Source organism: Sinohyriopsis cumingii, chromosome 10 (genome assembly GCF_028554795.1).
Source record: "Sinohyriopsis cumingii isolate HCF-2022 chromosome 10, ASM2855479v2, whole genome shotgun sequence".
In the NCBI taxonomy this organism is placed as follows: Eukaryota; Metazoa; Mollusca; class Bivalvia; order Unionida; family Unionidae; genus Sinohyriopsis; species Sinohyriopsis cumingii.
Window position 1 is genome coordinate 90,385,848 of NC_142970.1, and position 14,711 is coordinate 90,400,558.

General features: G+C 34.2%; 1 protein-coding gene across 1 annotated transcript in view; it reads left to right on the forward strand.

The window, feature by feature from the left end:
- Positions 1-2,124: 2,124 nt before the first annotated feature.
- LOC149790568 (syntaxin-17-like) overlaps positions 2,125-14,711 on the forward strand; it is a 32,296-nt gene continuing 19,709 nt past the window's right edge. The window contains exons 1-4 of the mRNA XM_089972640.1: positions 2,125-2,205; positions 5,524-5,712; positions 11,887-12,124; positions 14,161-14,309. Coding sequence (XP_089828766.1) covers positions 5,566-5,712; positions 11,887-12,124; positions 14,161-14,309 — 534 coding nt within the window. The 5' untranslated portion in view covers positions 2,125-2,205; positions 5,524-5,565. The remainder of the gene's footprint in view (positions 2,206-5,523; positions 5,713-11,886; positions 12,125-14,160; positions 14,310-14,711) is intronic.

Below are 14,711 nucleotides of genomic sequence, written 5' to 3' on the forward strand. Positions count from 1 at the left end.
TACTCGACACGAAGGACTACTTCAATTCTACTGAAACACATTAACGTCTTCACAGATCGTCTTCTCATCCAATATACACTTTTAATGGCTTTTTTAAAATCCGAAATAATAAGTTTTATCAAATGTTGTACTGTGAATGAAAATTTACGATGTTCAACAAATAGTTCATTCATGTCCTTAAGATCACATGGTTATTAGTACTTTAAAACAGCGAAAAATATTTTATATCAAACAGCATCTTTAATGTGGTTCAAAACTAAAATTTATCTAAATGCCTGTCCAAAATGAGGTAAACAAATTGTAGAGCAAGCTTGCCTAAAGCTAGGAACATGTTTGCAAGATACGTATTTGATCTCATCACAATGTAAACAAATCAATTTCCAACCTTATAACAACATTAGTATATGACACGAAAATTATAACAGATAAGGTAGTTCATGGATTAGAAAAATAAAGACAATAAATAAATTGTTCTTAAATAAAGAAGAAGCAGAAAATAATTATCCCGTTCATTATTAAATATAATATAAAAATAACATATGTACCTAAACCAAACTGGAGATCGCTACACGAAAATTCATTACAACCTTTCATGAATTGTTCACAGAATGTTCGGACCTCTTAATATAAAAATAATAAAGTAGGTGATATGCAAATTAGGAAAAGAATAAATGGCGTGAGTAGTTCTCCCTAACCCAGTATTACCTGGTATGTATTTAATGGTGTCTTACGGCACTTCATCATCAAAAGTGGATCAATAGTGACAACAAAAGGTTAAATTAGAAAGAAATTAAAAACTTAACAGTAAAATTTAAAACAAAATAAACCCTTCGATAATATAAGATGTTAAAACGCAACAAAGTCTGTCATTTGGGGTTTTTCCTGTCGTTGTGAGAAGTTACCTTTGTTTATATTATTTTTAATTCATTTTGAGACTTTCTTTTCTTTTGGATCAGTTTTTATTCGTTTTCTTCGTATGCTTGTGCATCATTTAACGTCTTTCTTTTGATATATGAATACAGCTGTAATGAAAGACACTTGTGCCACAAAGAAGGAAAGAAAGATGAAAGAGAAAACGTGAATTCACTTTCAGGTAGAGATTTTTGCCTGTCTAATTTAGATCACATTGGGAGGCACCAACCAGCAAAATATCCAAACTGTCCTCTTGGCTCGAGGGATCCAAACTGAATAAACTGAGACCCTATAAAAACAGAGTCAATGAAAGACATGCGCGTTATGCCAATGGACAGCTAATAATACTAAAGGATCGGAAAATTGAAATAAGGGGAAAGAGATTAATATAGAAGAGCCCCCACCCTACCCCTTAATAGAAAAAGAGAAATACAGGAAGAGTTTGGATATGCATGGCACATGATTCCCTCTTGAAATTCCAACAGAAGAACTCTAAGACAGAAAAGATTTTGAAGCCAAAGGCCAAAAAATGGCAACTTACATAGGATATAATAACATCTAAACAGGGGGCAGTATCTTGTAATTAGATAGGTTAGAAGCCCAAAAGGAGCTCGCCATTGTTACCCAGTGTGCTTTCGCCTCAAATCCTGGTTCTGTGGATATACTGACTGTAGACCATGTGCAAGGCCACCTCCAACGAGACTGCACCTAAGAGATATTAAAGAAAAGCGTAATTATGGACGAAATATTGTAATGAAAACTTATTGAAAACAATATCGGGATGTGAAACGTGTTTTTGTATTGTTTTTGGGGTTTTGTTTTCTTTTTTTGGGGTGGGTGGTGGTGTTTGTTTTGTTTTTCAGCATTTACTTGTTACACAAATACTGACAAATATTGTATCACCGTCACGTTACTAAAAGCGTGATATAAGGATATAGTACAAAAACACACGATGGGGACTTTGAAAATCGCCGAACACAATATAAGAGAACAAGTTACAGTATCAAAGAATCTATTTATAGTCGTATCTATCTGAAAAGTATATCCACACAATTTAATGAGGCATTTACAAAGAATTAATATACGTGACGAAATGAGTATATTTTATACTGATAAAATGTCAGAGACATGTGATAATAGTGTCATACAATTGTATCTATTACGAGAGTCCACATTTTGAAGCCTAAGGGACACAACTTAACGATAGTGCTCTTCAGCCAATAAATCACCATTTAGTCCGAGACTGCACATCTTGTTTAGTTTTGGTTGTGAGTTATCGGAAGGCTTTTGCAGGTTCACTGACGTTTTTTCATGCACATATATTTACGGTTGAAGGAGATGAATTTAGAACTGAACTTTAAACATAATATTTGATGTAAACTCAGTAATATTGTGTTGTATTGATTCTTAAACAAACGACGTAAAACGAATTTGTAATTTGTCTTAATACATATTTTGTATCTCGGCCAATTCTGAGCGTCGGGTAATTCTGCGCAACGATACGTCATTTTTGTAAACATTGGATCACGTGTTGTTTTTGGTCGAATATCCAGTTTGTATCAAGAAATAACGATATTCCTTTTGTTAAGGAAGTGATATTCATAAAGTGTACAAAAATATCCTACATTTCTACCTAATTGCATATGAAACTGATTTCTAAATGTCAAAATCAAGACCCACTCCACGACTAGTCTGAGTTTGCTCTGACCCTTGTCACCCCCATTTTTGATATTTGGATATTTATGTTGGGGTGTAGGGTCAGAGTCCATTCCCCATTGAAAAGTTGGAATTTGCTGACACCATTTGGTGTTGGCATGGGGTAGCCGCTTACTAGCCGGCCCAGCAAACTTGAACGACCTTTCATCGAGATATACCTGCCTGAAATCGACAGGAATATGATTTATTTTCACAAAAATCGCGAGCATTGCATTCGTCATGTCTTTAATCCGCTGCCAGCCGAGATGATAGTATGTATTTGATGAAATTTGACCTTGATCTGGCCATTGGCATCCCAAGTCACATGACTATACAAATCTCGCAACCAACATGTCAGTGACATCAGAGGTCATATAGTCACATGATATCGACAAACAAATTTCCTAAGTTGTTGTACATAGAATTTGGACATATTATATAGAAATCACTTAATGTTTGTAAATAAATATAATGCCCACTTAATTCTCAACATTCTGAGAACAACAACCAGAAACCTGTCGGTATGGTAGCAGGGAGGAGAAAACCATTTTCAAGAAGTACCGAGCATGTGTCAGCGATGTTTTGTTGGTGTCATGTGACTACCACATTGACATATGCTCTTTGCGCAGTGAATCTGGTTTTCTTCAAATTGCTGCACCGTTTACAGATTTTCGGCCGTTGTTTTCGCAATAAATATTTTGAGAAGTTTATGTTTGTTCATTTTTCTATAAAAACTATGTGGCTTTCAATTATATGTTTGATTTTTTTTCCTACAGCAACAGTAGAAATTGTTTATTGTTGATATCACATGACTGTATGACCCCTGATGTCATTGACAGGTAGATTGCGAGAGTTGTGTAGTCATGTGACTTAGAAATGCAAATGGCCACATACAGGTCAAATTTCAGCAAGGATGTACTTTTGTCTCGTCTTTCAGCGGGTTAAAGGCAGAACGAATGCTATGATCACAATTTTTTAGAAAATAAATCATATTCCTACACATTTCATGCAGGTACATCTCCATGAAAGGTCGTTCAAGTTATCTGGGCCAGTTAGTAAGCATCTACCCCATGCCAAAACCAAATGGTGTCGGCTATTTCCAACTTTTCGATAGACTCTGACCCTACACCCCAACATCAATGTCCAAACATTAATAATGGGGTGGCAAGGGTCAGAGGAAACTCTGACTACTCCATGACCTTCTTGAACCTGTAACCCAGAAAATCCTACTTACTATCTATCTTTTAGAATCATACAAATAAATATGTTATTTAAAAGATGGAAATGTATACCTTAAAAAATTCTGCATCCTAATCCAAGTTTGCAAGAAGCTATCCCGCACATACAAAGTCATCTGATACCCAACATGCCAGCTTGACGCTAGAACAAGATTCTCAAGAAATTCCCTGGCGTATAGTCTGTTTCTAAATTCTTTAGTATTTTTTCCCAATAAACAAGAAGTTGTAAACTCATTATGTCAGATTAATTGTTGTTTCTCTTCCACATAATAGTTTGTGTTTTATAAAATGTTAAATTTTACTATACATTTTTACAAGGTTGGTTTAGTTTGCTTAATTTCTCTTGCCATTTATTGGCATTGTTACATTGCATTTTGTAAAACTGGCTATAAACCTGACCTAATTGCTCGACTGAACTTCTGACAGAAACAGTACAAAGTAATGTTACAGTATTTCATTTCTATAGCCCGATGGATAAACATTCCATCTTTTCAAAGATGTGTGCATAGTAGGACAACATATTGCAAGTCATGAAATCATGGGGGTGGTATCATGTGTGTCCAAAATTAATATTATTTTGAACAGAATATTCTGATGACAATTGCTTTTTTTCAAATGGTAAGTATTACAGTATTTTATTTTCATCAATCAGTCAAATTTTGCTTCAGTATTGGTTACGAAAACCTTAGGTACACTGAAATGTCCGACAGCATTGTACCACCATGTTGGCCAATTTTCACATCAAGTAATTCTGCGCCATGATATGTCACTTCTGTAAACATTGGATCCCGTGTTATTTTGGGTGAAAAATTCATTCAATATCAAGAAAGACCGATTTTACTTTAATTAAGAAAAGTGATATTTATCAAGTGTACAAAAATATCCCACATTTCGACTTGAAATGCATATGAAAATGTGATTTACACAGAAAAATCAGGAATAGTGTTTGATTTAACTTTACACAGATAAATCAGGAATAGTGTTTGATCTAACTTAACACAGATAAATCGGGAATAGTGTTTAATTTAACTTAACACAGATAAATCAGGAATAGTGTTTGATTTAACTTAACACAGATAAATCAGGAATAGTGTTTGATTTAACTTTACACAGATAAATCAGGAATAGTGTTTGATTTAACTTTACACAGATAAATCAGGAATAGTGTTTAAGTCACCTTGACACAGTTAAATCAGGAATAGTGTTTGATTTAACTTTACACAGATAAATTAGGAATAGTGTCTGATTTACCCGTACACGGGTAAATGAGGAATGGTGTTTTTAATTTACCTTTTCAGAGTTAAATCGGGAATATTGTTTGATTTACCTGTACAATGATAAATCCAGAATAGTGTTTTTAATTTACCTTTACACAGTTCGATTGGGAATAGTGTTTGATTTACCTGTACAAAGATAAATCTGGAATAGTGTTTTTAATTTACCTTACACAGTTCAATTGGGAATAGTGTTTGATTTACCTGTACAAAGATAAATCTGGCATGTGTTTTTAATTTACCTTTACACAGTTCAGTTGGGAATAGTGTTTGATTTTCAGCTGGCAACAAATATAGCATCATCGTCATATAACTTTCACATTTTACTTTTTTTCCACCTTGTACAATTTTTGTTTAAATAATGTTTCTTCAAACTCAACCCAATGTGTGGTTTTCATTTCTAGCCTGCCACATCAAATGAAAATGAGAAGACCCTAACAAGAAGAATGGCGTCTTTTGAAGAAGATGATCAGGAGGAGGTTCAGTTTCACAAGTACCCCCTCCGTCGACTTGAGCTGTCCATCAACAAGTTCATGAAAGTCATTCAGATTGATCTGCAGAGACTGCACCAGCATAAGCTTAACATTGACAAGGTTAATACTACTCCAGCTAAATAGATATACAGGCTATTCCATATATATAGGCTGCTCTGGTGGCCTAGTGGCTAGAGCATCTGCCTCAGATGCGGGAGGTTGTGGGTTCGATCCCTGGCCGAGTTGTACCAAAGACTTACAAAATGGTACTAACAGCTCCCTCGCTTGGCACTCAGCATTAAGAGGTTAGTGTCAGGACTGGTCGGCCTGGTGTCAGGATAATGTGACTGTGGGACATAATGCTACATGTCTGCGGCATGATGCCCCAGTGCTAGACATCACTATAAACTGCCACACTGCAGACATCATAGCGTTATGACTGAAAAGTTGTTAAAGTTATGTTAAAAATCCAAGTCATACACCATATATATATATATATATATATATATATATATATATATATATATATATATATATATATATATATATACTACAGTATATATATAGATAGATATATAGATAAACTACTTTATCGATGGAGGCATACCTACTACTCCATCTATATAGACATATCTACTACATCTAAATAGACACACCTGCTTCTCCATCATTATAGACATACCTTCTACTCCATCTATATAGACATGTCTACTTCTCCATCTATATCGACATACCTGGTACTCCATCTAAATAGACATACCTACTGCTCCATCTACATAGACATACCTACTACAACATCTATACTGACATACCTACTGCTCCATCTATATAGACATATCTACTACATCTATATAGACATACTACTACATCTGTATAGACATATCTGCTACATTTATGTAGATATACCTACCACTCCATCTATATATACATATATACTACATCTAAAAGACATACCTACTACTCTATCTATATAGACATACCTACTACAACATCTATATTGACACACCTACTATTACCGGTATATCTACATAGACATACCTACTACTCCATATTTATAGACATACCTACTACTCCATCTATATAGACATATCTACTACATTTATATAGATATACCTACTACTACATCTATATAGATATATCTAGTACTCCATATATATAGACATACCTACTACTCCATCTATATAGACATACCTACTTCTCCATCTATATAGATGTATAAACTAAATCTAGATTGACATACCTGCTACTCCATCTATATAGACATGCCTAGTACTCCATCTATATAGACATACCTAATATTCGTTCTCAGTAGACATATCTTCTACATTTATATAGACATACCTACTACTACATCTATATTGACATACCTACTTCTCCATCTATATCGACATACCTACTACTCCATCTATATAAACATATCTACTACATTTATATTGACGTACCTTCTCCATCTATATAGATGTATATACTACATCTATATAGACATACCTGCTAATGCATCTATATAGATATACCTACTACTACATCTATATTGACATACCTACTTCTCCATCTATATCGACATACCTACTACTCCATCTATATAAACATATCTACTACATTTATATTGACATACCTTCTCCATCTATATAGATGTATATACTACATCTATATAGACATACCTACTACTGCATATATATAGACATACCTACTGCTACATTTATATAGACATACCTACTGCTACATATATATAGACATACCTACTGCTACATTTATATAGACATACCTACTGCTACATCTATATAGACATACCTACTGCTACATTTATATAGACATACCTACTGCTACATTTATATAGACATACCTACTGCTACATTTATATAGACATACCTACTGCTACATTTATATAGACACACCTACTGCTACATTTATATAGACATACCTACTGCTACATTTATATAGACATACCTACTGCTACATTTATATAGACACACCTACTGCTACATCTATATAGACATACCTACTGCTACATTTATATAGACATACCTACTGCTACATTTATATAGACATACCTACTGCTACATTTATATAGACATACCTACTGCTACATATATATAGACATACCTACTGCTACATTTATATAGACATACCTACTGCTACATCTATATAGACATACCTACTGCTACATATATATAGACATACCTACTGCTACATTTATATAGACATACCTACTGCTACATTTATATAGACATACCTACTGCTACATTTATATAGACATACCTACTGCTACATCTATATAGACATACCTACTGCTACATCTATATAGACATACCTACTGCTACATTTATATAGACATACCTACTGCTACATCTATATTGACATACTACTACATCTATATAAACATCTACTACATCTATATAAACATATCTACTACATTTATATTGACATACCTTCTCCATCTATATAGGCATATATACTACATCTATATAGACATACCTGCTACTTCATCTATATAGACATACTACTACGTCTATATAGACATACCTACTACTGCATTTATATAGACATACCTACTACTACATCTATATAGACATATCTTATATAGACATATCTACTCCATCTATAGTGACCTACCTACTACATTTATATAGACTTACCTACTTCTCAATTTATATAGATGTATATGCTACATCTATATAGAAATACCTGCTACTCCATCTATATAGACATGCCTAGCACTCCAACTATATAGACATGCCTAATATTCCATCTCAGTAGACATATCTTCTACATTTATATAGACATACCTACTACTATATCTGTATAGACATACCTACTACTACATCTATATTGACATGCCTACTACATTTATATAGACATACCTACTTTTCCATCTATATAGCTGTATATACTACATTGTTAAACTAACCTAATGATACATGTCAGCCTCAATTTTAATTTATATTGTTAAACTAACCTAATGATACATGTCGGCCTAAATTTTCAGAGACTTGACATTTTTATTAAGAGAATCTTCATAATTGTATCAGTAGTAATTTATGAATGTGTGGCTTGATTGGCTTGACCAAATTTTTCAGTGCAATATGCTGATATACAAATCAGTGATTTCTCCAGAATGTGTAGTTGGACAGATCCCCATCAACTTTAATGGACCTATCCCACTCCCCAGAAATGACTGAGCGCATGTAGTTGGACAGATCCCTATCAACTTTAATGGACCTATCCCACTCCCCAGAAATGACTGAGCGCATGTAGTTGGACAGATCCCTATCAACTTTAATGGACCTATCCCAATCCCCAGAAATGACTGAGCACATGTAGTTGGACAGATCCCCATCAACTTTAATGGACCTATCCCACTCCCCAGAAATGACTGAGCACATGTAGTTGGACAGATCCCCATCAACTTTAATGGACCTATCCCACTCCCCAGAAATGACTGAGCACATGTAGTTGGACAGATCCCCATCAACTTTAATGGACCTATCCCACTCCCCAGAAATGACTGAGCACATGTAGTTGGACAGATCCCCATCAACTTTAATGGACCTATCCCACTCCCCAGAAATGACTGAGCACATGTAGTTGGACAGATCCCCATCAACTTTAATGGACCTATCCCATTCCCCAGAAATGACTGAGCACATGTAGTTGGACAGATCCCCATCAACTTTAATGGACCTATCCCACTCCCCAGAAATGACTGAGCACATGTAGTTGGACAGATCCCCATCAACTTTAATGGACCTATCCCATTCCCCAGAAATGACTGAGCACATGTAGTTGGACAGATCCCCATCAACTTTAATGGACCTATCCCACTCCCCAGAAATGACTAAGCACACTGAAATCATGCACTGTTGATTTGCCATTAGTGAATGAATCCTGTAACATTTGTTAATATTACCAAAGGTCAGTTTGATCCTGTACACACTTGTGTTTAACAATCATAATAATTACATTTTGCAATTGAAAAGTGATTGTGAATTTATTATAAACATCTTGCCAGCAGTGATTATGTAGTTATATGCATCATGCCAGAAGGACTTGAGGTTGTACAAGTTCAAACAAGCAATATTTGGTATTCATTGGTAATATCTTTGCTGTTTCATGCAGTTCTAATGTACAGTCGTACCTGTCCTAATGGTCACTTGGTCACAACAGTGATTCTAATTTCACCCCTGCAAATTTCCTTCATAAATTTCATGTAAGCAGCAGTTATCTGTCTTTCGGATTCAGTAGTAATGTGTTTCTTAACCAAGAAGTAGTTTTACCCTGTCTTCTTTGGTCACTGGAGCATATCGTTAGTGACCACTCAAAGTATGCAAACTAAACTTCTTTGTTTGATGAGCAAGTCAGATATATATATAAATGTATACTATGTGAATCGATGTTTAAGTGTTTCATATTTCAGTTGTACTTATTGTAATCCAGTGAAACTCAAAGATATCTACATATCTACTTCGAAAGTAAGGCGTTTCCTTACAGGAAGGACTCTGCACTAGTGATATCCCTTATGGTTTAATAATCTGAGTTTCCTCTGACCCTTCCCACCCCATTTGTTATATTTGGACATTTATGTTGGAGTGTAGGGTCAGAGTCAATTGCTATTGAAAAGTTGGATGGGTATAGGATTGGTGCTTACAAGCATGAAATGATAGGAAAAATGATTTATTTTTTGAGAAATTTCATATTATAATCATTATTTCTTTAATCTGCTGACATACTAGACAAAACTACACAGATGATGAAACTTGAACTGGTACTCGCCATTTGCATTGCTATTCACATGACTACACAAGTCTCTCTGTCTACATGTCCATGATGTCAGAGATCCAGTAGTCATGTGATATCAACAATAAACCCCTTTCCAATGTTCTTGTACAAACATTTGAAAATACTAAATGAAAGTCACATTCTGTTTATAATAGAATTAAAGGACATTTAGTTCTCAACATATTTATTCCAAGAACAATGACCAAAAACCTGCCGTAGTCACAGCAATTTGAAGAAAGGAAGACTTGTCAAGAATAGAGCACTTGTCAACGATGGTTTAGATATATCATGTGATTACCACATTGTTGTGCTCTGTGCTTGATGAAAGTGGTCTTGTGGTGATGAATTCCAACTTTTTGATTGGCAATTGACTCAGAACCTACATCCCAACATAAATATCCAAATATCGAAAAGGGGTGAGAAGGGTCAGAGAAAACTTGGATTGGTGGTTTAGGTGCTACTTACAATAGCCACAGGAAGCTTCTTTTCATTGCCTTATCATCAAAGGTCTCTAACAAAAGCCAACTATCTTTTGATCCTGGTGAGTTTTTTGAGCAGCAATTTAATCCATCAACTGTTTAAAGTATGAACACTTGTTTTCATGCCTAATTATTCCAACTGCCCTAACAAAAAGCCAATCATGTTTCACAATTACAGGTAAGCTGTCAGTTTGTAATTTTATTTAGGAGCCAATTCTACTGATAATGAGAAAAACTTGTGTGCCTGTGTTAGAGAAAGAGAGAGAGAGGAGTGCATGTACACAGTTGTACTTTTCTTGATTTGAGCTAAATAGCTAAATACATGTGTCTTGGTCATTTACTACTACCGCTAATAATAATATATATGAAATAATAATAACGACAATACTACTCAACCAAGTTTGAGAACTGAATCCACCTTTTGAGGTCACCTGCTCATGAAGGCTACTTTCACCTTTTGCCATGGGTGGCTGGTGTAGACAGGTTTGATTGTATATTGCATGCATTGTCCTATAATATTATTGCATGATAAATAACTGTGATCTTAATCTTTATTCATTAAAAATTATCATACATTTGTTGAGACATACTCTATACAGATTCTGGTACAATTGATGCAATTATCTCTCATTGCAATACCAGGCAAAATTGTACGCTGTCTTTGTTCTGGGTCTGACTCTATTACAGTCATTATTCTGTTATTAACTTCATTTTCTTTAATAATCTTTTCTCTGATAGCTTTCTTTTCAACCAAATAAACTTTTTTTAAACCAAATTTTTGCGTTGCATCATTTATGCAACCACCAAAAATACATTACATTAGTGGATGTTGGTGACTTCAGAGCAAAAATCTACAGATGACAGCACATGCATTTAAATTTTCATTTGATATCTTGTTTTTGAAATGAATTGCCATCTGTGAATTGAATTGCTAATACTGATACAGACATGGGCTTGTTATTGAGCAGATCTCGTATAAAAGTAAGCAGCTTTGACTGCATGTCTGATTTCTTGTAATCCTTTTTAAATTTTTCTATAGTACAAGAAACTTGGTGATTGGTCAAGTCTGACAAGCGAGAATGTCAACACATTTCGTACCATTCAGCAAATCAAGGCTAATGTTCGGGAAATCGAGAAGGCAAGAAAGCAGGTGTGTGATGAGGACCTTGAGAAATTTGATAAGAAAATTTATGGAATGAAAACTGCTGCAATTCAGGCTGTAATGGAGTTTGTAGATGTTAGTGAAAGTCAAAAAGATGTCACAGATGCTAAAACAGGTAAATGATGTGAAGTAGTTTATAATATTCTGTTGATTTATTTATTGTAAAATATGGACAATAAGCCAATAGGCCTATGCTGTATTTTAATGTGTAAAACTGTAAAATATGGACAATAAGCCAATAGGCCTATGCTGTATTTTAATGTGTAAAACTGTAAAATATGGACAATAAGCCAATAGGCCTATGCTGTATTTTAATGTGTAAAACTGTAAAATATGGACAATAAGCCAATAGGCCTATGCTGTATTTTAATGTGTAAAACTGTAAAATATGGACAATAAGCCAATAGGCCTATGCTGTATTTTAATGTGTAAAACTGTAAAATATGGACAATAAGCCAATAGGCCTATGCTGTATTTTAATGTGTAAAACTGCACTGATGCATAACATGCACTCCAGATTTTGACCCAGAATGAGAGAAAAAACAGTACTGCATATAATGCGGATGTGAAATGCAATTGCAAATACGTTTTAAATCTTAATAATGTCGCTTAATATTGGCAGTATTCAAAGTGTATCATTCTGATTTTATGGTTGGCTCTTAAAAAGGCCGTTTTAAGGTTTGCCTTGTTGATGGAGTTATGTCTGTTGCATCAAATTCCTTGAATCCCATCACTTTTGAAAATTTGCTGTATGTGCTTGTCTGTCATCATTCCTGGCATTGCTGTATGATACATCCCTGCCCTCTCTGTGTTTTTTCATGATTTGCATCATAGAAATTACCAAGACTATGCATTGTAATTATGTTTGGCACATCATAGTTTTAGCCACACGGATAACCTTTATCTACACTAAGTTGAGAAAATGAAATATTGCTCACTCTTTTGTAGTACAGAAGTATCCAATACTATTGATTAAGATCAGAAATAAGACAAAGATCTAAGCTTATTTTGCAAAGAAAGATAAATACAGTCCAACCTGACACTAACGTTCACTCATAGGAAAAGTCAAAAATTGGCCATTTTACACAGGTTCATTTTTTAAAATTACTTTTTAATCAAATACCATGTTACTTTAACAGACAAACTTTAGTCACGAAAAAATGTCCCTAGATTTACCTCTGAAGAGAATATTAACACTGATTGAATTTAGAATGTTATATTTCAATGTAACCAAGAATAAATGAACACAAATTTTATTAGATCTACAGTTATCAAACAGGGAACATTTTTACACTACAGGTATGGTAATCACGTTTGTTCCATTGCAGTATGGTACCTTGGAAAGCCTTAAAACAAGTTACCAATTGTTTTTCCAGTTGAATCAAAGAACAAAATGTTACCCAATTTTTTTAAATGAAACAACTTTATTAACGTAAGCAATCAAAGAACAAGGTTATCGTGGTTTTTAGGCATTATTTAGTTTTTACTGGTAAACAATTTAGTTACAATGCATTGTGCAGTGGATTTAATATTTCACATGGAGTAAATGGGACACATGTAGACAGCTGTAGTGCCTTTATCCTTGTATCAGATCAACCTGGAAAATATCTTCTTTTATGTTTTTCTATAAAATATACACCTGTCTTGAAAATAAGAAACTTTGGCAAAAGAAAATGCGTGCTACAAACAGCAAAAGACAGTATATATTAATGTTTTATGTTGTTGAGGAAAATGTATCCTGTTATATATTACAAAATTCACCAAGTGTATCATATATCACAAGAGTATCTTTTAATTTGAAAGCTAGATACTAAGCTGTTTATATATATATATATATATATATATATATTATAATAATGCGATCTTGATTGAATCATTACATCATATTGTCATGATGAGAAAATCTGGATTGTTACAAGACGCAAAACATCAAGTCATGATATGGATTTTCTGATCCTGACAGCGAGAAGACAGTGCAGTTATTTTGAAAATCTTGTTTCAAAAAATATCCGAGATTCAGCAGTTAAAACAAAAAGATGATCTTATCTTGAATACCTGGAAATTCCATTCTGACATTAGAGCATCAATTCAGGTGAGGGACTTTTTAAGGGAATATATTTAAATTGTAAATTACTATGCATATTTTTCCAGATAGTGCTTCACAAGGTGAGCCCCTTCTTGGCGGTGATTCAGGGATTGTCATTCCTCCTAACATGCCGATGCCAGCAAGGAATCAAGAGCTGATAATTCTTCCACAAGAAAATGCTGAGGCTCTGGAATCCTTTGAACAGCTTCAGGAGGTGAGTTCTGTCCCTTGACATTCACAAATATCATAAACTACTCAAGACCAGCTAACTCTTTATACGTGCAAATATGTGTATTATGGTTTAAGGAAAAATTGTAATATGTGTGCTCATTCCTTCTTTGTGTGTTTGGTGATTTTGATTCAGGAGCTTATACAATGTTTAGTCCAAGCTTTTCTGAGCACCATTTTAGATCAGTACAATTAAAATGGGTGCATGTTAACCATCAGTATTGTTTTAGTATTAACCATCAGTACTGTTTTGGTATTAACCGTCAGTATTGTTTTAGTATTAACCACCAGTATTGTTTTAGTATTAACTGTCAGTATTGTTTTAGTATTAACCATCAGTATTGTTTTGGTATTAACCATCAGTATTGTTTTAGTATTAACCATCAGT